Source organism: Lissotriton vulgaris, unplaced genomic scaffold, assembly GCF_964263255.1.
Source record: "Lissotriton vulgaris unplaced genomic scaffold, aLisVul1.2 SCAFFOLD_325, whole genome shotgun sequence".
Lineage (NCBI taxonomy): Eukaryota > Metazoa > Chordata > Amphibia > Caudata > Salamandridae > Lissotriton > Lissotriton vulgaris.
Genome location: NW_028243553.1, coordinates 925,425 through 950,715, shown reverse-complemented (window position 1 = coordinate 950,715; position 25,291 = coordinate 925,425). Strand labels below are relative to the sequence as shown.

Below are 25,291 nucleotides of genomic sequence, written 5' to 3'. Positions count from 1 at the left end.
TCATTGAACACGAATGAGGTCCCCCACCATACCCACTGAGAGCAGCGATAGGCATTCTCTGCAGAAAATACACTGCTAAATTATATTTATAACTTTTTGTCCACTGGCACAAGAAAACAACTTTAATTGTGCAATGACTATTATTATAAAAATATAATTATTTTTTGCTCCCTTACACAAATTGTTTTTTAAGCTAAAAAGGTATTCCTTAAATTATAACTGGAATTAATATTATGCAAAGATTTCTATTTGTACAAGATGTACTGTTCAGCTGGAAAAAGACCATTTCAAAATAAAACTAATTATAAATGCAAAAATTAATTAGCTGTCTGATATGCGGATTTCTTCTCCCCCGGTTGCTTCTCTTCAGATCTCAACGTTGCCATGATTTCTGGGCTCTACGATTTCTTTATAAGGATTTAATTTCAAATACATTCTTAAAACCAGTGGGGTTCCTACGTCCCCTCAGAGCCATGCGTATGAAACTCTAAATCTCACCACTGTCACATGTAGATATATCTCTACCTCTGTGTAACTCCAAATGTTACTCACGCTCATCATCCGTGTGCAGCTTTGCCTTTAGTTTCTCCATCTTTCGTTCATCGCGGAGTAGTGTGCGGTCCTTCTTTAGAGTCCCCGTTCCTTCTTCTTTCTTTTCCTCCATTGTCTCTTGGATTAGAGAGTATTCTTCATAATTTGTAATTCCTAAAATAAATAGCAAAAGTGTTAACACTTCACCTACCATGGGAAAAGGGTAAACCAAAAAAGGCGAAATACATTGCAAATAAGGAGCAAATTATATAATGGGAGATGTAAGCGAGGATAAAAATTTGCATTTGAAGACTACTTTAGGTGAAGTTCCACTTTATGAATAGATCAGTAACAATAGCACACACACTTCCTTTAGGAACTCACTCTATCAGCTGTCAAATCTACTTCAAATGGAGTTCATTAAATGCTCAGGAAGAGCCTGTCACTTTATAGAACAGATACCAGAGTTGAAATACCCCTTTTCTAACCAAAGCATTCAATGACTCCTCAGAACTTCTATACAATGACCTGATGAACAACAAAGGTCTTGTCATAGTTCTATCAGACGCATGATCTGCATAGATACTATTTCACATGCTAAGCCTTTCTTTGATGTACATGTATGCTAGTTAATATTTTTGTAACTATAATCTCTAATAAACCATTTGATGCTGTAAATAAAAAAAGAATGAGATGTAAGGGGGTCAGAAGACACTCCTTAGCAGAGATAATCATGAGGATCTGACCATGGCTGCTAAATCCAAGATGGAAACAAGCTGAAGAAAGATGCAGAAAACCTGCTGAACTAAAAGAAGCATGGGCTTGGGCACTAGTTCTTGCGTTGTGGTCACCACTATTGGTTTTGCCAGTGCTTGAATCTTTTGTTATGCACCCCACATTAACTAAACAAGTAGTGGTGACCCGCCATGCTAAAAAGCATAGAAAACATTGTTGCCTCTACTTTCAAAATGTCCACCTAGAAAGTCTATAAAGCATTGTTTTTTATACATGCTGCATTCTCAAGAGGGGCACACATTACATGGTGCAGGATGATGCATTCCATGATGTTGCTTGATGTAGTGTCTTTCCAAACATCGGGCACTGGCAAAGCCAAATGCAGCCAGGGTGGGACACGAGAGGTGGGAGAGTGAGCAAAGACAATGGAAAGGGGGCATCAAACAGAGGGCGCAGGGGGGCGATGGATAGAAGTGGGGTAGAATTAAATGAAAAATAGTGCAATGGTGAGAAGTAGGAGACAGGGGGCCAACTAAATCCACTGACAAGTGATCATGCAGGGCAGTGAGGGTCCGGGGCGGGGGGAGAGGTGGTTTCACCTCTAGGTTAACTTTCTGAATGTCCCCGAGATGTCTTTAGCAAACCAGCAGACAGCTGAGCTGTCTGGTAGGCTGCAACCTAAAAATGGCTAAAAAAAAAATTGGTCTGAAAAAGCACACAATACCATAGTAGTTAGTCCCTGGCACTGACGTGAACTACTTTGCAAGTGGGTTGCCCAATGATGTGTGATTTCATGGGAGAAACAAACATGTGAATGATATAACAAACCAATGAAGAGGGCTGGCTGGAAGTTTCTTTTATGTAAGTATATTAAGAGATATAATTTTTGTAAAATCATAAAGTCTTGGCTATTACCAGAATCCAAAAAAGAGGTCATCCAATCTGCCCCCTTTACAATATAAAGCTAAATCACAGAGCCATTAATGTCTCTGACTCCTCCTTTTCATTGAGATGTGAAAAATCTGATGGGCAGTCTGCCATATGATGGGCAGTCTGCCATATGATGGGCAGTCTGCCATATGATGGGCAGCCTGCCATGTGATGGGCAGCCTGCCATGTGATGGGCAGCCTGCCATATGATGGGCAGTCTGCCATGTGATGGGCAGTCTGCCATGTGATGGGCAGCCTGCCATGTGATGGGCAGCCTGCCATATGATGGGCAGCCTGCCATATGATGGGCAGCCTGCCATATGATGGGCAGCCTGCCATATGATGGGCAGTCTGCCATATGATGGGCAGTCTGCCATATGATGGGCAGTCTGCCATATGATGGGCAGTCTGCCATGTGATGGCCAGTCTGCCATATGATGGGCAGTCTGCCATATGATGGGCAGCCTGCCATATGATGGGCAGCCTGCCATGTGATGGGCAGCCTGCCATGTGATGGGCAGCCTGCCATGTGATGGGCAGCCTGCCATGTGATGGCCAGTCTGCCATGTGATGGCCAGTCTGCCATGTGATGGCCAGTCTGCCATGTGATGGGCAGCCTGCCATATGATGGGCAGTCTGCCATATGATGGGCAGTCTGCCATATGATGGCCAGTTTGTCATGTGATGGCCAGTTTGTCATGTGATGGCCAGTTTGTCATGTGATGGCCAGTCTGCCGATATGAGCTCAGTCGCTAATCATCAGCATCGGCCCTTACTGTTCTTGGCATACCTGTTTCTTACACGTGTAGCGCGATCAAGTGTCACCTGTGCCCCGCATGACTATAATAACTCGGATAAAGTACGAGATAATGAATATTATACAAACGATAAACTAGTACTCCGTCAATAGCCAGCCATCGTGGTCTGTTGGCTTGCATAGAAAAAGTAGTTAGAGTAATTTTTCATATAATTACTGTTCAAGCAACTTAATGAAAAACCAGAGGTAAGCAATACATGCCTATCCACCATGGCCTTTATTTATTCCACTTCATGAAAAACAACATCTTTCGATGACGCTCTCTTCCAAGCTTCCAAACTAAACTTTGGAGGAGGTAGGACAGCTGCCGGGCTCATTTTTGAGGCACTGAAGCGCGGACCCACCTTCGCTTAGGAGTCCATTTCTGGGCTCTCTCTGCGTCAGCGAGGCGTGCTTAAGTGTATTCAGATATAAAAACGTAGCATCTATTTCCTTTGTTATGAATGATGATAATATGTTGATGGTGATTTCACTTACATCGTCTACAATATGAGTGTACACAATACACACAGACATCTGTGATCAAGACGGTAGCATACAGTCGTAACAAGGCCTAGCCTATGCAGCAGCACTGGGATTTTTAGTGTGACACTTAAACTGCATTGTGAACGTTTCTAAGCAAAGTATAAACATAAATATAAGGTATAAAGATATCTCAAATTAAAACAAAACTTATGTACGGGAACTGCAGAGAAGAAACACATTTAAGAAGTAATTGCGCATTTTACAGACCCAATATTTGTTTGGGCGACAAAACATATTTTTTCCCACACACAGGGCAGAAAAACTAAGTTATAAACTGATTATCAAAAATGAGTTTATAGACTTGGAGAAAAAAAAATTGTAACAGATGTTTTGAATTAACTCTCGGAGCAGGACAGAGTGAAGAATGCGGTCTTTAATCTGTAGTCTTGTAAAAGCCCCATCCCACATAACTAGCTGTTTCCATGCACAGGCTGCTGTGTTCATAAGCATTGCCCTAGCAGGCAGGAGATCTCCCACAGAGCAGAAGAAAGGCCAGGAAGTCGGAATAGAAAACACAGGAAGTCCAGCAGGGCATGAATGTAAAATGCAATCTTTCAGGAACAGCTATTAAACTGCATGTTTGACATCTGAAGTTCTAATATTAGGTTTTTTATTTGCTACTACATGTTGCTACAAAAGGGACCATGCATTCGACTGGAGGAGCAATACACTATTCACGCCCGACCCCACCAAATCGAAAAGGAAATCTCCCCTGCCCTTCTTCTTGAAGTGGGCATTAGACCACTGTGGCCGGTCTCTTTTCCCCTTTCAGCAGTTTGTTGTAGCTGTCAGCAGGAATATAGCAATACTGCATGTGCTGTCTGCTGGAGACGTAGCAGGCAAACCACGCATGAGGCTGGTTGCCCCAGCATGCCACCTTTTACCCTCCCCACAGCAGTCCTCTGGTGGGTGAGAGGCAGACAGGCTGTGCTATCTGAATTAACCGGGATTCTCTGCCATTACTCATTTGTTGACCCCAGGCTGCCAAGTCTCTGTAGGGACTGTGGTTACATGCCAGGTTTAGGTTCCAAGAACCTTCTCAGAGGCCTCACTTGTTTGTATGGACCAGATCATAGAAGCCAACCTGTGCCTATGACACCCAATGCATGGTTATTGAGGCCAAGATTGCCCTACCCCTGTGCAATTCCCTAGGCCCCTTGGATAGCAAGACCAAGGAAGACATGAAGCACAAGTCCTACAAAGGTGTCCATGGAGAGGTACGTAAAATGATTTCAGTGGGGCTTCCATGTGGAAAAGGGGTAAAGTGAGCTGTGTTGCTTTTTAAACCTCTTAGTAGATGTTAGAGACATGGATTTTGGAGCCACCTTGGATTCACACTGTGTGGAGAGTGAGCTGGGAAATAACCTTCTCCTGTGCTGGTCACAGTGAGCACCTGGAGTGATAAAACAGTGAAAAACTAAAATATTTAATTAGACAGCAAGACATTGTTCCATGTGATGAAATAACTGATCTGTAAGATACCCCAACATGCTGTGAGGCTACTCAAGAGCACTGGTCATGAGGCATTTTCATCAAAACACTAGTATGCAGCTAAAGGTTGAGGACTGTCGAACGAGGATGGACAATACTTTCTCTTGTGGAACCTTTTCAAGAAACTAGCAACAGGTGCAGATAAATGAGCGTCAATGCTTCCGTAAAAACTCAGGACGATCGAACACCCTTGTATTGCACTCACTCCTACATCAAAAGGCTATTATGAGGCAGAGTTTATTGATTTTTGTATTCATGCATACAATATGGCAAGTGCACTACCACTGCCCTGACATATAAGGTATACTTTCGTTGTCATTCCATGAATGCCTTTTGTTCCAAATATGTGTGCAGGTCAGTGCAGACATGAGGAAAAGCCTCAGGCATCAGCCCTCTTCTGTGTCTGTGCCCCCTCTACTCTCCCATGGAAAGGAAGGGGCCAAACTGCACCTAGTAAAGACGAAGGCGCTAGCATACTCTAAACCGCCAGAAAACCACACGTTCGTCTGAGAGCTCCCATTCAATCTCAAACATTTTGGAGAAGGAAACCACCCACCTCCACTGTTTTGTTCAACAAAGCACAAGAAATCTCACCCTGACAAACACCAATATCAAAGCTGATCTCAGCTCATGAAGACAGCATTATGTAGACAACTGGGCATCCGAACTGCACCCAGCCGAGCAGAGACAGAAGAGATGCAGCAGCTGGGTCACATTTAATGCATTATGAGCTGGTCCTTGAACCAAGGAAGTGACTGAACGGAGTGGCGAGACAGGGCTGGACTCTCGGGGTGAACCCTAGAGGCTGGAAGCAGCACTTTAAACATGAAGTTATGTATCACCACTTCTCAGCACTGGTGTAATATTTTTAATGGAAAAGCAGCAGCACTTCTCTTAAGCAATGGGTACTCAAGTATAGCGAGTATGCACACTCCAGAATTCCTATTCCAAGCACTCACTAGAAGTAATGAATCGATTAATGGAGAAGTTGGGTGAATTAATTGTGGGCATGATCTCCAAGGGATTTGAGGAGTGAAAAAGGCAGGTAGGGCAGAGTGCATGGGAAGACAGAGGAAGTATGAATGCTGGAGGCGGGTGTCGGAAAGAAACCTATTTCAGGTGGACCTAAAACGGAGTACTGTGGAGAGAAAGTTTAAATCAAAGACATATGCATTGTTTTTCATATGAAAAAGGACATGATGGAAGTGCTGCTCTGATAGTGGGTAGGAGCGGAGTGAGAGTTTATCGGGGAGTGGTCCCAGAGTTGAGTTCAGTGCGTTTCTTGTTGGTGGTTATGTTGGGACCCCTACAACATTTGCCATCCCTTCAGTACTTTACAAACTCTGCATAAGAAATCCTGTTGCTCACTTATGGTGTTGTGAAAAGTCCATGCAGAATGCTCAATAGAGTCAAAAGATCAATCCAATTTAAACTCTTAATATATAATGCGACTGAAGTGTGAATCTTAGCAAATGATAGCGAGTGACATTGTGAAAGATCCTAATGGCTTCCAGTGCATTCCACTTCAAACTCACCTATTCTGCTGCAAATGGTGACCAGCAATTCTCCAACAGTTTTAGAGTCATCCACCATGATGGTTTTCGCTGCTCCATCCAGCATCCTAATTTTCTGAGGTCGCTGCTTCTTTTTGTATTCCAAGATATCCTAGAACACAAGACAAATATTAATATACCGTATACATTTCTAGATACTATCCACATATTTTTCTATAAATAAAACACAGAGCAACAAGACATGACACACTTTTCAGTCAAAAATAACTTCCCACTGAGGCAGAATGGTCTCTCGGGAGCTAGACATGCCTCAGAGACATATGGGGATGGAACAGAATCTGGGTCTTAGGACATACTTCTGACTCTACTGCAGTCCGTGCTTTCTGAAGATCTCTTTGATGCGTTACAGTATGTCTCCCATTCTATTGCGCCCTTCCAAAATGAACTCCCACACTGCTATAACCTACTCATCGTGTATCTTGCCCACCTCAGAATTTCCAATAAAGCTTTTCAATTCTTGCCTTTGACAAGACATAGCCCCACAACTACGCAGTGGGGGTCAACGGTATTTATAGGTTTCATTACCAGTAACCTCTATCCTGTAGTGATACAAAGCTCAGGACCTGAAGTTAAAGATGCATGGATTACTCTACACACAAACGGAAAGACTGTATCATTTGCCTCACTTGCCAGGTTCTGAAGTTCTGAAGGCGGAAGATGTAACGGGGCAGTTTGTGAGAAAACATGCCAGGTATATGAATCCTCTAAGGCAGGCATCCACACACAGGCAGGCAAAGCTCTTGATAGTTTCACTCTTCAGCTAATCTCTGTGCTTCTCTTCCCAAACAGTTGCAACCCTTCTGAATGCTCCTTCATGTAATCATCTTCGGATAAACTGTCGACCTGCTGCAAGGTGCAGCTCTTGCCTTCTGACCACAATATGAAACTTCTTGGTACTAGACGCACTGGTAAAACCTCTACCCCAAGAGTTTGAAAGATTGTTACATTTTGTCCTCCACAAGTCCAAGTGAGCTCCTTTTCATCCCCAGCTTCATATGTGAGGGCCATTATGTCACTCGAGAGTAGGTGTGCTGATGTGACCACTGTATAAGTAAGAGAAACCATCCTCTTAGAGGATTTAGATTTTATTGACATGCACTAACCAATTAAGACGCTTGAATCATCTATTGTAGGAGAATACTTAAGTACAAAGTTGAAAAGCGCACACTACATTTTATCACTTTATGACCTTGATGAACTTGATGTTGATAGGAATATTCCTACCCCATTCCGTAACATGTAATAATCCAGTGTTCTTCCAGCTTCCAGCCATATACCCTTCCGAGGATCTTCATCGGACAAAAACAACCCATAGTCAAAAGCTGTGTAAGAGAGGAAAGAAGTGTGTGTTACAATCCAAAAAAAGAGTACGACACACCAAATTAAAGTATAGGTAATGTTAAAAATTGATAACGATGAATGAGTAAAGAATCATTCTTAATTTGACCACAACTTCCTCATAAATATAGTTTTGAAAACTAGGGGGTATTATGATCATTTGTTTAAATGTATAATTTTAGTTGCTAAGTCCTGCAGAGGTCATAAAGTTCGCTAACATCTTTCCAACTCCACAAAGTCTGTCAGATTTTGGATAACTTTGTCTTCAAGTGAAAATTCTAGACGTTGCACGGGCTACAATAGAATAATTTCCAGAAAATAGAGGGACGACATTTTTGGCGGCCAGGGGACTCGTGTACCACACTACTACATGTGTTATAGACTTTTTTGGATTACAAAACTAATTGTTGCCCACCTCAAATGGCTAATCACCAAAATATGCCATTCATAACCAAGCATCTAAAACAGTAGAGAGGAACTACACAAAATTCATGAGTAAAAAGCAATGTGCTAAGCAATCAATAACAAATAGATAAATCGAGAGGCCTTTTTCATAACCTTTGATTTCTTTTTATTCCCATAATTTCTTCATTTACAATAGAAGAATAGTTCTATGCAGCCAACGCGTTGCACCCAGTTATGGTTCAGAACATAAGGTGCTACAAGGGACTTATTTAAAAAAATATTCTCTTAGTCAATGAGTGGTGCCACAATTTCTCACTCTTAAGTATCCAAAGGATATCAGATTTGCTTTAAACACAGCATAAATGCATGGAAGGTGAAGATAAAACAGAGCAAAAGAAGGGATATTTGTTTTGAATCAAATCTTTACTTTGTAAAAATGACAAGGGATGTGAAAACACAAATTAATTAAAGCAAGAAAAGTCATGAACGAAGAAAGACAATGTTTTTTCTATGGTTCATAACATTGAGTATCAGCTCCAGTTAGTTCAAACAAACAACCCAAATTAAACATTAACAAGTGGTTGTAGGTTGGCGTCAAATGACAGCATTAGAGGAGATGATAGCAGGATGTCGACGTTTCGGTCTTTGTTGTATCAATCAATAAGACCATCATCAGGACGATGTTTGATTTCAATGCTGTAAACAACTCCCTTATGGTGTTTAAAGGGGACCGTGTCAGATGATCGAATGGTCAATGGAGAGGTCTCAAACTGGAAGTATGTGACCCAACGTTAATCGGAGTTCAATCGCGCTGGCTAATTAGTCCAGACGGAGCGATGTTCTTGTTTTGTGTAGATCGCGAGCGGAACGGGAAAATATCTTCACAGGTTCGTCTCGGTAGTTATGGGCTTCTTCAGAGCCAGGCAACTCTAATATTCTATCCCAAGTTTTGAAGGAAAGGTTTTTCTGCAATCGGTCCTGGTTTATATGTCACTTAGTTACACACGTTCTCGAAGGGTCCCATAAGACAGGTGGGGAGTGTCCTTCGGATCTTTATTGCACAATTCACTGAGTATGTTGCTGCATCTGGGGCGGTGTTCAGCCATTCAAACTCATCTCCATGTGAATTTGGCATCTTCAATCAATCAATCGGTGCATTTGTAGAGTGCACAACTCACCTGTGAGGGTCTCAAGGTGCTGGGGAGGAGGGGGCTCTGCTCGAACAGCCAGGTCTTGAGGAGGCTCCTGAAGGCCAGCAGGTCCTGGATCTGTCGTAGGCGGATGGGGAGGGTGTTCCCGGTTTTTGCGGCGAGGTGGGGGAACGATCTGCCGCTGGCGGTTGCTCAGCGGGTACGGTGGCGAGGGCGAGGTCAGCGGAGCGAAGCTGGCGGTTCGGGTGTAGGTGAGTCATTCGTTGAGGTACGCTGGTCCAGTGTTGTGGAGATAGGTCAATTATTTTTGTTGATTGCTTAGCACATTGCTTTTTACTTATGAATTATGAGCAGTTGCCTCTACTGTGTTAGGAGGTACTCAATTTTGCATACCACTGAATGTAAAAGTCAAAGGAATATCAAACCAAAGAAAACAAGATTATTACAACTAGCCTTGTTCAATATTGCATCATATCTGGGCAAGGCTCTGAGGTCAGGAGTGACTCTAAAATATGACTTAAAAGGTCCCCACACCTGCCTTTATGGAACAAAACAAATAACTCAAAGGTAGTCTGTGCTCATGTTGTGCTACCCATTAAATCATATTTTTTTGTGGTGAAATCTAGTGACAGAAACCCTAAAAACGTTTTTATAGTGACTGTCAGAATCACTGCCCTGACACCATGCTAGTCGTTCCACTGCAAAGAGTGAGGCTACTTGCACATTTAATCACACCACTCATGCATACTGTTCAAAGACATTGAGGGACACGGCGCAAACAACCAACGTTACATGTTCATGTTTTTTGTTCTTTTGTCCCCATTTGATATTCTTCCTGAACCCATAATGAATACAATTTGAAATACACAACCCAAAATAGAGAAACTCAATCAGTAACCAGAGAAGGTGTAAGAAAAATCCATTCCATCAGACCTTAGACACAGAATAGGACTAGCAATGGCAATATTGCTAAACGATAGGTATAGCTGACCAGACCACAATTATCCATAACCCATTGGCAGGTGATCAAATCCAATGGTTCGCCCTTTCAACAATACACACTCATCTATGCTGTTCAGGTTTAATTCCAGAAACAAAGCGAGACTAAGACTGGACTTCTGCCACGTCACGTCCTCTTTGGTTTAACGTGTGAGTACTGCAACTGCAGATTCTCAGGTACCAATGCAATTAATGAAAAAAGGGGCTGCTCTGGACAAGACCTATGTCTGCCCCGATATACTAGGATAACATGATAGGGCCTACTTATACCATTGTCTAAAACAGTATTTACGTCAATGTAAAAGATCCAGCCCTCACAAATCCTACTAATAAAAAAGAGGAAGAGTGTAAGCTATGATATAGTAGAGAAATCATAAGATTGATATAAGGCCAGTCTAATACTTATCCACATGTAAGCGATCCCATACTGAAATGAACAAGGGAGCCATTGGTTTATCCAGGCACCGCCAGATTTCCACGAATGAAGTTTTAAAGTAACAATGGGGTTCACATTAAGGAACATTAATACATGCAAGTGGGACATTTAATGTGGACCAGTCTTAACAGGGGACTATTAAGATATGAGAAAATAGGAGGCTCGTGGGGACCATGCCACCTTCATCCTGACAAAGGATTGCTGAAACAAAGTTTAATTAACACTGAAACTAATTATTTGGGGTATTAAAACTAAACTACTTTAGAAAAAAGCTTGTGCATGTTTTACAAACATTCAGAACATGCCATGGACTGTTTTATTGTCATTGCACATTATACCTTTGAATTAAATTATCAGTTATTCCTGTACATAAGGTCACAATGATTTAACTTTCTAAACCTGCATGAAGAAATAATCACACATGTAGGAATGAACATGCACGCACAGACTCATGCATGTGCATATAAAAAACGAATGTGTATAAGTATGCCTGCACAATTACGTTCAGACATGTGTGCACACTACAGTTTGTAGTCAAACAAGAAACACAATATCTCTTTTACAACGTAATGGAGAACTAATGTGAAGGAAACCAGCGACTCCTGAGAATGCACAGCAGGGGTCTGCCAAGAACAAAAGCTCTGTTATTAGATGATTGATATATAAATGTCAAACACATTACGCTTATTACATTTATGCACTGGCTGTCCTTGAGCAGCAGATCATAAACTAAAGTATTAGTACAGTTGAATGATAGGCATGGGTTCAATTTCCAGCCTGATAAAAGAAGTAAACTTAGTGACGTAATGTATTTTCTCTCCCATTAAAGGCCCTCATGCGGTCAACCCGCGGCTTCTCAATACACTTTATTAGAATGGGATGGATTTGCATGGCGATAGCTCCCAAACTACTAGGATGATTATTGTGAGCCCTCACCACATCATAATTCTTTTGCTTCGATTTGTGATTATGTTTCTTACTCAAACATCACAATACACATAAAAACTCTACGCTTGCAGAAGGATGCATACAAGCTATTTGTACACTTTTCAGTAATAAGAGACAGCATTATCCTCATGCCGCACACGTCCTTTTGAATAAGCCGGCTCTGGTGCTTGGTGATTCACACGTGTTGGTGTTTTGGTCCACCTACCCACCCAACTTCTTCTTGGTCCTCTGTTTCCCTACAACGTCCCAAAGTTCTTCCCTTGTGTAGTTTTCATATGTTTGTTGTTGTTTTTAGGTCAAACAAAAAGTATTACAGCTAGCAAACCTCATCCTGGGCGTGGCCAGTCAGCCTAAAAAAGTTGCAACACAAATTCCTTTTTAAACTATTTAGCCTGTTTCAATTACACATTGTTTCAGGGAACAGCAGTCCCTTCCTTTCCATAAGCCTACGCATTTATTTCTATTTGCCTCCCTCTGGCTGTATGCCTCTGTTTGGTAAAATGTACAATATGGCCTGGATTTCTCTCACGTGCTGTGTATCTTTGGCTGCACTCTGCTTTAACCTATAGCTGCCCTGATAACGTTCTCCTCCATCTACATCCATGGACTCCCTCAGTCATTGTGTTATGTGCTTCTCACCCAGAGCACTAACTGGCACATGCATAAAGGTCGGCTTTTGCGATTCCTTAATTGCAATTATTAAGGAATCGCAATTAAGGAATTGCAAAAGCCTATGCATGTAGGAATCACTATAAAAATAGTGATTTCTAAACATTCCTTAATTGCGACTCGCAAATTGCGACTCGCAATTAAGGAACGCCTTCCCATTAATTCCTATGGGTCTACAGGCCCGTAGGAATGAATGGGAAATTGCATGCGAAATTTACGAGTACCAGTAGGTACTCGCAAATTGCTCATGCAATTTCAAGGGTGCAAGGGTGTCAAAATGACAATAATATTAAGAATTAACCATTCTGTTCTGAATGGTGAAGCCCAAACGGATTGGTATTTTATGGACACTAGAAAGAGTACACGCAATGGACTTCCCCTGATCAGAGCCAGGAGTGGATCCACCATCAGGAAAACTATGTTCTGTGACACCTAAATTTGGTGTGAAATATTAAGGTGGGTTGGCCTGATATGTGCTAGTTTCATCCACCTTTTAATGTGACTAAAAACATCATTAGGCATTGCCCTTAATAGTGTTCCAAGATATGTTTTTGTTGGCCAATAATTATATCCCAAAGATAAGATGAAATAACAAATACATGAAAAATATGTTATTATTAATTTGGTAATATTTACATTTTTTTTTATATCGGATTAAACAGTTACCACCCCCACCCCCTTCATTTATTTTCGAAGCCCACCATATCTTTGGCCCCAGGCCACAACACTCCTGCCTTTGCAATCCATAAATCTACCCCCAGAATTACTGTGTGCGTCCTGTGTACTTTTTGACCCATTACTACTGTTACCATATCATTGTGTTGTAATGACTCCTTGTTGATGTTTTTATGATTCAAAGATCAAATTTTCTCGGATCATCCAGCTACTAAACTTGTTTGGGTATGGCAACACCAATTTTATTTTTCAGTATCAGCACAAATTGCCATAAACAATTTGAGAACAAGCGATCACCTGGTTCTGATAACACCCAAGCCAAGTACATGTATGATGTAAACCCAGGTCTACCAGAAGCCTTCATAAAGTCCAACAGACGAAACACGTGTTGGCTGTTAGCCTGTGTCTGGAACAACTAAATCATTTGAGAATACCGACATCTATGGACACACCCGTTGAATTATTTACACTCTTTACAACTACGCATGTGTTCTCGGCTATCTTTTCTGAATATGTGTTGGGTCCCTTGATACCTCATTAACAGTGGGACTGACTTAACACTTTGGGCCAGGCTGTACCTTTTGGCACCAAAACTCGACTCATTCTTATATAGTCCGGCCGCGTCTGTAAAGACACAGATGCGCTAAAATTGACAAAATATATTGGCATAGCTTGACCCCAACCATGGCAGACTTCACAGCCCAAGGCTTCTCCTTCCGCCGATGAACTAAGGGCAATCTTTCAGGCAAATTAAAATCAAACTAAGCAAAAAATGTGATATCTGAAAGAAGCAGTTAGTTATAGATTCCTTACCTTAGAATTATCCCCAGGCGTCAGAGTGGATCCAGAAAGTTTTTTGTCAGCAGTACCCCTGCACGTCAAAACGTGGAGTCGGTTGACTTCGCATTCGTCGTTGGTGTCATGTTTGCCAGGATGTCGTCGAAGTAGCTACTAAGACGCTGCCTTGCGCGCTGATGTCGGGTCTTTATTTTTCCACCCCAGCCAGCGCAAATCCGGAGAGAGCAGTATCTCACTTTTTGACATTTATGCTGACTTTTGTCTACACCGTTTTGGAGTCTTCGACTCCGTCATGGAAGCCCGACTTCAAGGCTTGCGGTTCCTGTAGCCAACTGTTGTTGGTGACGGATCCGCACCGCGTGTGCCTGTGTTGCCTGGAGGGTGACCAGGACCCCAAGTTGTGCTCAGACTGCCGGACCATGAATCCGAAGTCTTTGTGGGAGCGGTCCCGAAAGCTTCTTGAGGCCTGGTAGTCGGCTCTACTCTGTTCGAGGTCCAGGTCGCGTGGCAAGTCGAGGGACCGGTTGCAGAGCCACCATCATCATTCTTCTTCCAAGTCTTCACACTCAGGGTCAGGTAAGATGAAGCACAAGAAGAAGTCAAAGAAGCATCGCCGCTCTTCGACTTCTCCCCTTCCGTCGGCTGACGCGACGAAGGATGCAGGTGGTGCCTCTCCATGTGCGGAGCCCAAAGTGTCGACTCCAGCTTTCCCTCCCTTCCCGGGACCCGGAGCGACCCCTGCCCAGCTTCGTCAATTTTACATAGCGATGCATGCCATCTTTGGGCAGTACGACTCCGCTGGCACGCCTTCGGGCCCGCGTATCGGCCTGGGGCCCTGGGCCTTCGATACAGGCTGCTACAGCCCCGGCCCCAGAGGGTCCCCTTAGAGCCAGGCCTGGATCCATATCAGCGCCGGTTGGACTTGTGACACCTCCCCCGACATCGATTTCAACTGCACTACATCTGCAGTGGGCGTCAGCTGTATCCCCAGCTAACGTCGACTCCGCCCTCCACCTCGAAGTAGACGCAGATCCGAACTGGCATCAACCGACACCAGACCCGGCGCCGACAGGTACTAATGTGCCCTTGTCTTTTAGACCAGATTGGCAGCCAGAGGAGGGTGAGGAGAACAGGGAGGAGTCTGGAGACACTCTAACTGACCAGTTAGGCTCTGACCCGGACTGGAGAAAGAAACTTGGGAAGCCAGTGGTCTGGATTCCTCAACAGACCATAGCATGTTGTCTCCTCCTACTGTGGCTAGGATGTATTGCCCAACGCCACCGCCCGGCTCCGGGCGACCCATCTTTCCTCTCCCAACACCCCACCCCTGAGAGCGGGTGGTCCAAGCTTCTACCTGCAATGGTGCATTCATTAACGCACCACCTGATAGGGAATCCAAAACACTGGACACTCTTGGGAAGATGTTTTCTTCCTTCAGCTTGGGACTGCGATTGGTAAACACCACATGTCTGTGTGGCTGTTATACCCACTCTGTGTGGGATATGGTGGCGCAGGTGCTGCCTCAGTGCCTGGAGGAGGCCCGGGCCGTGCTCTCCCGTGCAGTTGCTGAGGGGAGATACACAGCAAAGTTTACCATCCGCTGTGGGCTGGGTACCGCTGACTCACCAGGCAGGACGATTTCCATGTTGGTATCCCTTCGACGCTACTCCTGGTTAAGGTCAACTGTTTTTTCAGGGGTTGTCCAATCCACTCTTTGGCCGTGGCTTTTTCGGCGACAAGGCAGACAATGCGCTAGAGCACTTTAAGGACTCTTGGTCTACGGTCAGGTCCTTGGGCCGCTCTACCACCTGCCCTGCTCAGTCTCCTTTTCGCCCCTTTCGTGGCTATGGAAGGGGTGCCGCACCACGTCCCACCCTGAGCAACATTCCAACACAAGCTATTCAGCCCTTGCGCGACCGGGGACGTGAGTACCAGTGGGCGGGCCAGTCCACCACAACCCACTCTGCTGCAGCCTCCAAACCCTCCTAGTACGACCTTTCAGGGCCACTAATCGCCAGTGGGTGGTAGGATTCGCCATCACCTCCCCCACTGGTGCACCATCACGTCGGACAGGTGGGTTTTGCAAATTGTCCCAAGGGCCTACTCCATCCCCTTCCAGACTACCCCTCCATCCATGCCACCTCAGTACCATTGCATGTCGGAGGATCATCTGGCCTTCTCCAACAGAAAGTTTCGGCACTCTTGGCCAAGGGTGCCATCAACCGAGTTCCTGTCCCAGAAGTAGGTCGTGGTTGTTATTCCTACTAATTTCTGGTGCCCAAGAAGGACAAAGGCCTGCATCCTATCTTGGATCTTAGGGACATCAAACGCTTCCTCCGGAAGGAGAAGTTCACAATGTTGACCCTAACTCAGGTCCTGTCTGCATTCGACCCTGGAGACTGGCTGGTAGCATTGGACTTGCAGGACACTTACTTTCACATCCCCGTCCTGCCGGCCCACTGGCATTACCTACGGTTCACGGTAGGCCACAAGCACTTTCAGATTACTGTGCTCCCCTTTGGCCTTACCAGTGCCCCTCGGGTGTTCACGAAAGTGATGGCGATGGCCGAAGCTCATCTGCGCAAATCAGGGGTTCCAGTCTTCCCCTATCTCGACGCCTGGCTGTTGAAGGCGGGCTCGCCCCATGCTGTTGTCTCCCACCTCCAGACTACGGCCAACCTCCTGCATTCGCGGGGGTTCTTTATCAACGTGCCGAAGTCACACTTGCCTCCCTCTCAGATGCTCCTCTTCATCCGAGCGGTTCTGGACACGACACAGTTTCGGGTCTATCCTCCTGAACAGCGATTCCGATCTTTCAGCCTCTGTCCCGGGTTTCGGTCAGGATGACTGTAGGAGAGTAGGGTCTGCTTTCCCATGGTCACCCCACTTTTTACTTTTTGCTTCACTGGTTTTCGACTTAATGTGGCTGTGGGCCTGCTAATCAGACCCACAGCCCAGCTGTGCTCTCCCTAAATTCACTACAATGTACTTTAGGTACATTACCAATTGGACATTGGGTCACCTTATGAGCTCCTGTACAGTGTACTATAGGTACCCAGGGCATAGGTGCATCCAAGGCCTACCAGGGGCTGCAGCATGTATTATTCCACCCCTGGCTGGCCACTCCCATTGACACAACTGGCTGATCACTCAGCTGGGGCAAGGTCGTGTAATGACCCCTTGCTTAGATATAGTATTCCTATATCTAACCTTATATCTAGACACATATACACCTATAAGTCACTACTATGGCAGGCCTAATCAATCCAGGAGTGCTTGGTTTCATGTGAGATGGTGCTCTAGCATGATCTGAGCATGTCTGCAGCTTTCGGAACCATGTCCTTATAGCTGTGTTAGGATATAGCCATACCATATACTCTTAAGTGCATTATGAACCTCGCGGTTAAATGCTAACTCTAGTTTGGCTTTCTCAAAACATGTCGTGTAAGGTGTCATACGCTTTGGAATACTACCCCCTCGCCAGTTCTGGCGACGGGGGTAGCATTCCACCCTTCTAGAGGCAGAAGACATGTTGTTCCTACTAATCCCGGTTAAAGTTAACCAGAGCTTCAGCATCACAAAATGGATGCTGCTGCCACAGACACGAGTCTGACCTCCTGCTGCTGAGAGTCCTTCCAGCGAGGGAGGCTTGGACAATAGGTTTCCTGTCTTGGGAGGTGCTAGCACCACCCCAGACAGGCTCTTGTGTATTGGGGCAGGGAGGGCTGAAAGAAATGAGACACTGCCTGGGGCACACAAGGTGTCCCATGCATAGTCCACTTCAAACCGGTGCTGGGGCACTCCAGCCCCAGCTCTGGCGTGAAACTGGACAAAGGGAAAGGGGTGTAACAACCCCCTTCCCTGGTCCCACCCATAGGAGGGACCTAGCAGGTAATCCAGCCCCTAGATTTGGTATATAGATAGGAGCACAGTCCCAAGACTTTAGATTAATCCTGACTGAAACTTGAAACGAAACTCTGGACCTTCAACGTTCTACTTGAAGATAGAAGACTGAAGAATCTCCCTAGTGGTCAAGGAGTGACCACCCTTCACAAGCAGGCACCATACAGCGATCAACGGCTTGCTTTGTCGGCGCTCCCGTCAGAGCCCGAGCACAGAGCCTGACAACACCAGGACTTCCAGACTTCCTTCAGCCTGATCCACAGCCCCAGCAAAGCTGAGACCCGTGGAGGCGACGCGAAACGTGGCACTGGCCATCTTGAAAAGTCAGCGAATTGCTTTCCGTGCAACTTCTGAGGCACCTTCGAAGTTGTGCATTGGGGATTGAGAAGCCCCAGCCCCGAGCACCAACTGCACCGAAGATCAGCCCTCCACACTCCACGAGTTCTGTGTGGGGCCCTTCTGCATTCTCCTGCTCGACGCGTCTGTCCTATCACTTGCCCGTTGGCTAGTGGCCATCTTGACGCCAAACTTTTGAATTTACACCGCTGGTCTGGTTGCTCCAGGCTGGCCCTTGCTTCTCTGAAAAGAAGAAGCCCATCAGACCTTGCTGCTCTGATTAAGAAGCCATCTTCGATTCCTGCGTGGGTTACCTTTGCCAAGGGTTGTTGACTCCAATCCGCAAGCCGACAGCGAGAGCCTTCGTGGGACAGTCCGTGCCTGACTCCTGGTCGTCGTCGACGCCTCCTGGTCCACGTGGCTGCAGAGACAAGCTTCACGACATCACCTGATTGCTTCGCGACATCGCCTGCTCCCTTCCTGGTTCCTGGCTAGTGACCCAGACTCTGTCCCCTCTGCTTTCAGGTACTCTTCATCCTTGATCCACCCTTGGATCCAACGGACACTTCTCTCCTGGTCGTCTGCAGCATCTTTCTTCGAAGCTCCATAGGATTCAGCGACGAAACCCGACACACTTTGACACCTATGCACCCGCTTCCTGTGGGTGAGGTAACACGAGTACTCCTGTGTTCCTGCGGGTATTGACTATCCTAGTGTCTAGGTTTCAAGTAACTTTCATCGAGTCCAGTCAGAAGTGCCCTAAAAGAAGTAGTTTCTAATTCTTTCGTTCCCATTCTAACTCTATGGTAACTTGCGTGTGAGAAAAGACTCTGCACAAGCCTGTACAGAACTGACGTCAGCACGCGAGGTCGGCGTCTAAGTAGCTTATCGCGACGTCATTTTGGCGACCACGACGCCAACGACTAATGCGGAGCCTACCAACGCCACCTTTCAACGCGCAGGGGTATTAGTGCCGAAAAACTTTCTGACACCTGGGGGCTCATTCTAAGGTAAGGGATCTATAACTAACCTATGTTTCTTACAGATCTATATTTACCGAAGGTAAGTAACTTTTTCTTCTTGTCCCTCAAACTATTCTAACCTGTATTGGAGGTAACTCGTTTTTCTTAAAGATAAAACTGATGATAACAGTGCAGCCTACTGTTCCACAACCGTAAAGAGTCAAAGAAAAGACTTGCATAGAGTGAAAAAGAGCTTCTGTGTAGCTGTAGTTTGACGCATTGTGAGGGAAGATTCTTGAAAAAAAATAGACGAGAGCATAACTTTTGTAGGCAGATTGGCACCTACAGGGAGTGGAAGAATGGAAAAAACTTAACACTCCCAGAGACGTAAACGTGTGGTGAAAGATACTGTCTGGACTTGCATCTGTGTGTTGGCACTTGGGGTTGATTTTTCTAGACCAATCTAGTCAAGCATTGTAAGGCATTAGCCTTTTATGCACTTTACGTGGGCAGAGATTAAGGACAGAGTCGCAAGAGAAGTGCTGCAGAAAGATTGTAGCGATCTTGGGTGAAACTGGGCCTCTTTGTGCTCCATGGTCAAAAATTAGAAGGTGACAATCTGGACCCACTTTTCTTTAGCCTCATAGATGCTAGTAAACATCCCTCCCCAGTGCTGCGCTGTCCATTCAAACTAGTGCTGAATGGACGTCCAATGGTCGTGCGCAGCACTGGGGAGGTAGTGCTGCCGTCGGCCAATGCACCGACGCAGCACTTTAGGGGTTAAACCGAGGAATGCAAAGGTAAAACAACATCATGTAAATGATCCCCAAATGGTCAGAGACCCTGGAATAGAGGCCTCAGCAAGAATTGATAGATACAGGGTAGTTAGCAAGCTTAATTTAGTTGAGTGTTCCCTGTGGAGGTGGAGGGTTAAAGAAGATCAACCTTGAGAAAGAGAATGAAGTGAGGTTAGTGCTGGAGGGCTTGTGTAAAAAGATTGAGGCCATGATTGAAGCAAATTAAGTACCGATCTGCAGGGCGGAAATCTGGTAAGATGGACAGATTCAGGTTCTATAGGCACATGCATCAAAGGTTTTTGCGATCGCAAACGGTGTGAGTCGCAAAAATCGGCCATTTGCGACCGCAAATTGGCCTTTGGAGATGCATGAAAGTGTTTCCTATGCACAATTTAAGAATACCATTTTACTGCTACTTATGTTTGTTGGGTACTGGATTGGTGGAAAGATGGCATTTATGGGGCCTCATATCACAAACCCGAACAATACTGAACAAAACCCTAACACAATAGTATTTGTCAATAACTCATGTAAGAATGCAACCAAAGCAATAAGATGGTGCCCAATATTAATACCAGATTTTATTGAGCAATAATTTAGCTTAGGATGTAAAACACTAAAAACAATGCTTACATAGAATTTAAAATACTACAAGGGAAATGGTAATTTGACCTTTTGACACAATATTAAAGAGAATTTGTGGGAGCATATACTATCAACTAGTAAAAAGATAAATTGAAAAGAAATGAGAAAACGTTGCTCTATAATACTATCCACAGTTTGCTACATACTCTGCAAGCAACATTAAAAAAACACCCTCCAGGAAAAAATCCAAATGCCTACTTGATCTCTACATTAAACTAACATATCCTTTCTCATTGTGAAGAGACTTCCATGCCCTCCCATCAAGGATCTGGTTCTACTAGCTCCAAGTAACACTTTGTACACCAAGCACTACCAATCTCCAGCATTCCTGCTGACTGTCTGTTCAAGATCAAAAACATTCGTAAAGGCCACTTTTCTGGAAAAGAATGGAAAAAAGAATGGAAGCACAAGAAAACATTTTGTGCTGAGGTGAGTAGAGTGGGCGGGGGAGAAAAAGCTACCCAGAGAAAGAATAAATAATTTATTAGGTGACGATAACACTACGGGAAGGATATCGCCTGTTAGGCCATTGATCTTTCAGAAAAATTAAACCTGTAAATATATGTTTTCTATAAAACCAAAGATCCAATCTCTCTTTTTTCTCTCCCTGAATATGCGTTGCCACACTCTTACAGAATATTTAAAACAATTTGTATGTACTAAACAAAGAATACTGACCAACATAAATATGATATCCTTTTTAATATCTAATTGATCAAAAACTTACTTACAATTTACAACCTACACAGGTGGATTATTACAACATTTCACCATAAATCATATAAAATTAGTTTCATTGTTGATACTGTGTCAAAAGATAGCCCTACCTTGAAAGGCCTAATCTTTGGACGCTGTAAAACAGTGTTTCAGCCATTTTTAACTTTTTACTGGCCTTAATCATGACTGTTACTTCTACGCCGAGAACTGAACCAGTGCTGAGAGCTCAGTAGAGCGCATACAATCCCTGAAGAAGGAGTGTTGTTCCCCAGGCCCGTGGATTGGGTAGATGTCTGTGCTGTGTTGACTGCACTGGGGTCTCCAAGTTACCCTATGTGGTGTTCAATGAGCTGCATGGAGCGCCAGGACTGAAGAGCAGGGATAAGATTCCAGAATTTAGATATGGGCAAAGGATATCAAATGTAGGCTTCTTCGTCATGTGCCAAATGGTTGCCATATTTTTGCTTTTAGCGACTGGAACTTCTACTGGACAGTTACTGTTGGACTCTTTCTTCACTAGTGCCAGGGCAGTTTGGCTTCTCGCTATCGCCTCACTGTTTATCTTCATCTTAAAACAAGAGCTACAAGATTCCTTAGAGGTTTTTTTTTTGTATTTTTGTTTTTACTGTTTATAGTTTTTTGCCCACATACCTGGGACCACTTAAGGAGACACTTGGCACTGTCCATATCTGACACTCTGTGCAGTGTCACCAACATCATTTTGCACAAATTATAATAAAAGGTTTAATTAGTGACTAGGAATGTTAAAGGCAGACATGTTTTGTGTCATTAGATATAGAGCTTTGTTTTGTGTGATTAAAGGAAGTTAGAAGCCTAATGCATTTGAAAAGAAAAAAAGCACACACTGGTTAGAGTGTATTATCCAAAAAGCTCGCCAACATCCCTCATTTTTAGTATATTACCACTTGGACCATAACATTTTATCGCTGGGATTTTTTTAAACTTGGGAAAGGGAAAAAAAATTATGAAACATAAGTCCTTGTTGTGGGAAGCTGGCTCTGTATATACTATACCAAAATGAGATAAAGTGTGCCCAGAGTCCAGTAGAACCCCAAAGGTAGGCAGAGGTAAAAGTAGAAAGCACCTTACTCTCTATTTGTGGTAGTGTGAGCGAGCAGTAAGGCTTTATCAGAGGGTAGTGTTAAGCATTTGTAGTACACACTCAGGCAGCAAATGATGTCACATACTCCAAGACTGAAGTCAGACCATTTTGTTTGTATAAAAAATATTATTTAGTTATTTTATTGCTAGAACCAAGCCAAGCATGGTGCAGGTAAGTGAAATAATACTTTGCAAATTCTTATGCAGTTATTTACAGTTGAATGCAGGTTCAAATGCAGTTGGTTGAATTACAGGTAAGTCAACAGTTCAAAATTACTTACAGTTACTGTACAGATTAATGTGCATGTTACTTTTTAGATACATTTTTAAGTTACTTTTGCTAATCAGTGTTATATGCCAAGATATCACACTGAGACATCTCCTAGACAAAAGGTAAATAATTCACTTTTACTACATTTGCAGTTTTTCAAGTTTTCATACAAACCAACTTCACACAACAATTTTCAAGAAAAGAGTCAATGCAATCCCATGGGAGGAAATAGAGTTATCGGTTTACAGGTAAGTAGTTATTTCTGGGAGTTGGTATTCTGGGGTTAGAACCAGGGTTCCCCCAGGGTTGAGGATGCACTCTCTGAACACCCTCAGCGGCACTATTTATTTATTTATTTATTTTTGGCAATTTTTAAAGCGCTACAATTACCCGTAGGTAATTACCCGTAGGCCACTATGGTGGCCGGGTGCAGAGTACTGAGGCCCACAGTTATCCAATGTGGGATAGGGGGCCTCCGAATGGTGGATGCTCACAAGCAGGCCCCAAGGTTGGGGGAGCAAAGCTCTTGGACTTAAGCTCATTGCAAAGGGGGATCCAGTTCAGCACACAAAGTGCGCCCAGAGCGGCACAGGGGCGGCCAAGTTCAGAGTGCTGTTTTGGCATCGGGTGCACTGTTCTTTTAAATGGGAGTTGCCGGTTTTGGATTTTGACTGCAGGCTCGGTCCAGAAAGACTTCCGGGAGAAACCAACAGCAGAGCAAGTAAGTTGGAGGGCTAGGGAACGTAGGTGCATCTCGGGTTCTACTCTCCAGGGTGCAGGGGTGTCTTTTGAGGTTGTATTTCACCTTACCGGGCCACTCGCAGTTGGGGGCGTCTCCATGCAGAGGCTGCAGGTGACGTCTGGGAGTCCTGAAAAGGGTCAACAAATGGTGGACTCTGACTCTGAAGCACTGGGAGACCTCGCTGAGACTAGCGGGCCACCCGGATTTGGGCCATAGGCGTCGGGTGCAGTGGTGGTTCCAGGTGTCGGTTTGAACAGAGCTGCGGTTCACAGCAGATCCAGTCTTTGTTGAAGGTAGTCAGTCCTCCCAGGGTTTCTGGCGGTGGCTGGCTGCAGGACAAGGCGACTTTTGGCACAGGATCTCTGGAAACTGCAGACGGGCCGGTAGGGCTGGGGCCAAGTCGGTTCTTCTCTGCAGTCTCCTCTGCAAAATGGCAGGCATTGAAGAGTGGGCTTCACCTCACCTGCCCCACCTGAGGGGCGGGTTGGCAAAGGTAGGCACTCCTCCTGGACTGTGCTAATTTTTCCCACCTGTCTTCCTGGCGAAAAGGAGGGGCGACAAGAAGGGGGCCTGCTCCTGATAGTAGGAGAGGCTGGGGGACGCGATACAGGGGCGGCAAGCCCTTTGAAGCTCCCCTACCATGGATGACTCTTCCTGGCCTGGGGGAGGTGTGGCCACCTCCACCTAGGAAAGGCTTTGTTTCACAGCTCATTGAGTGAAGGCTCCCACCCCAGGGGTCCAGAAACATGTCGCGTGGTGGCAGGCTGATGTGTACCTGTCAGGAAACCCACCAAAGGCTGGTGGTTTTCGCATTTTTCATTAAATCTCACACTGGCATCAGTGTGCGTTTAATGTGCTGAGAATTTGATAGCTAACTTCACAGTTTTCAGAAAAGCCATTATGATGCTGTAGAGCTCGTAATGGCAAACTCCTAACACCATATACTCTTAATGGCATTACGGCACTTACAATGTCTAGACTCTGTAGGGGTACAGGGCTCATGCTCCTGTACCCTCACGACTGCTACAGTGCACCCAGCTAGAGGGGTGTCTGACCTGTGCCAGGGCAGTGGGTTGCAGGTATGGCACACAGGGATGTGTGCCATATCGACTCTTCACTTTGTTCTGCACCAAAACATGCAGCCTGCAATGGCAGTGTGGGTGTGTTAAGGTACAGGGTCTCGTAGGGTGGCACAATGGGTGCTGAGGCCCTTAGAGTTCTTCCCTGGTCACAGTGCCCTTGGTACACCTTTGACAAGAGACTGACATGTGGCCAGAGAGGTGCCACTCGGGGGTCCAAAATACGGTTTTGGGAAAGAACACAGGCCCTGGGAACCTGATTGGCAGGGGACGAGGGCACATTAAGTCAAAGTGTACCAGTAGTCTGGCAAAAGGGGGAGGGAGGAGGGGGATTGCTGCAACAGAAACCCAGCTTCTACACTAATTTGTTGATACTTGTGGACTGCTATGTAGAAAATAAACAAATTCCTCTCACTGGCGCCGATACTGATCATTGTGAAGAAAGTTATTTTAAATATTATCAGACTTAATGCCAATCTCCAGAAACCTACAAATCACCAAGAGAACGTTATATGAAATCCTTCAACTGATGCGGTCAGTAGCAAGGCATCTTTATTAACAGTACCCTGCAGGGGTACAGTTAATTGCTTAGTACATGCCCAAAACAGTAATGCCGCTTTAACCTTAAACCCTCTGCCAGAGGTTTTGAAGCAGAGTAGATGCCATTTGCCAACAAACAATAAAAATACGCAGAT

The 25,291-nt window shown here is 44.7% G+C and overlaps 1 protein-coding gene across 1 annotated transcript in view; it reads right to left on the bottom strand.

Annotated features, from left to right (window-relative positions):
- The window catches only part of LOC147668304 (talin-2-like), a 1,432,932-nt gene that overhangs the window by 573,781 nt on the left and 833,860 nt on the right, over positions 1-25,291 (bottom strand). Inside the window, exons 7-9 of the mRNA XM_086948621.1 lie at positions 7,828-7,925; positions 6,565-6,694; positions 553-705 (exon numbers count right to left, since the gene is read on the bottom strand). Of these exons, the coding sequence (XP_086804747.1) occupies positions 553-705; positions 6,565-6,694; positions 7,828-7,925 (381 nt within the window). The remainder of the gene's footprint in view (positions 1-552; positions 706-6,564; positions 6,695-7,827; positions 7,926-25,291) is intronic.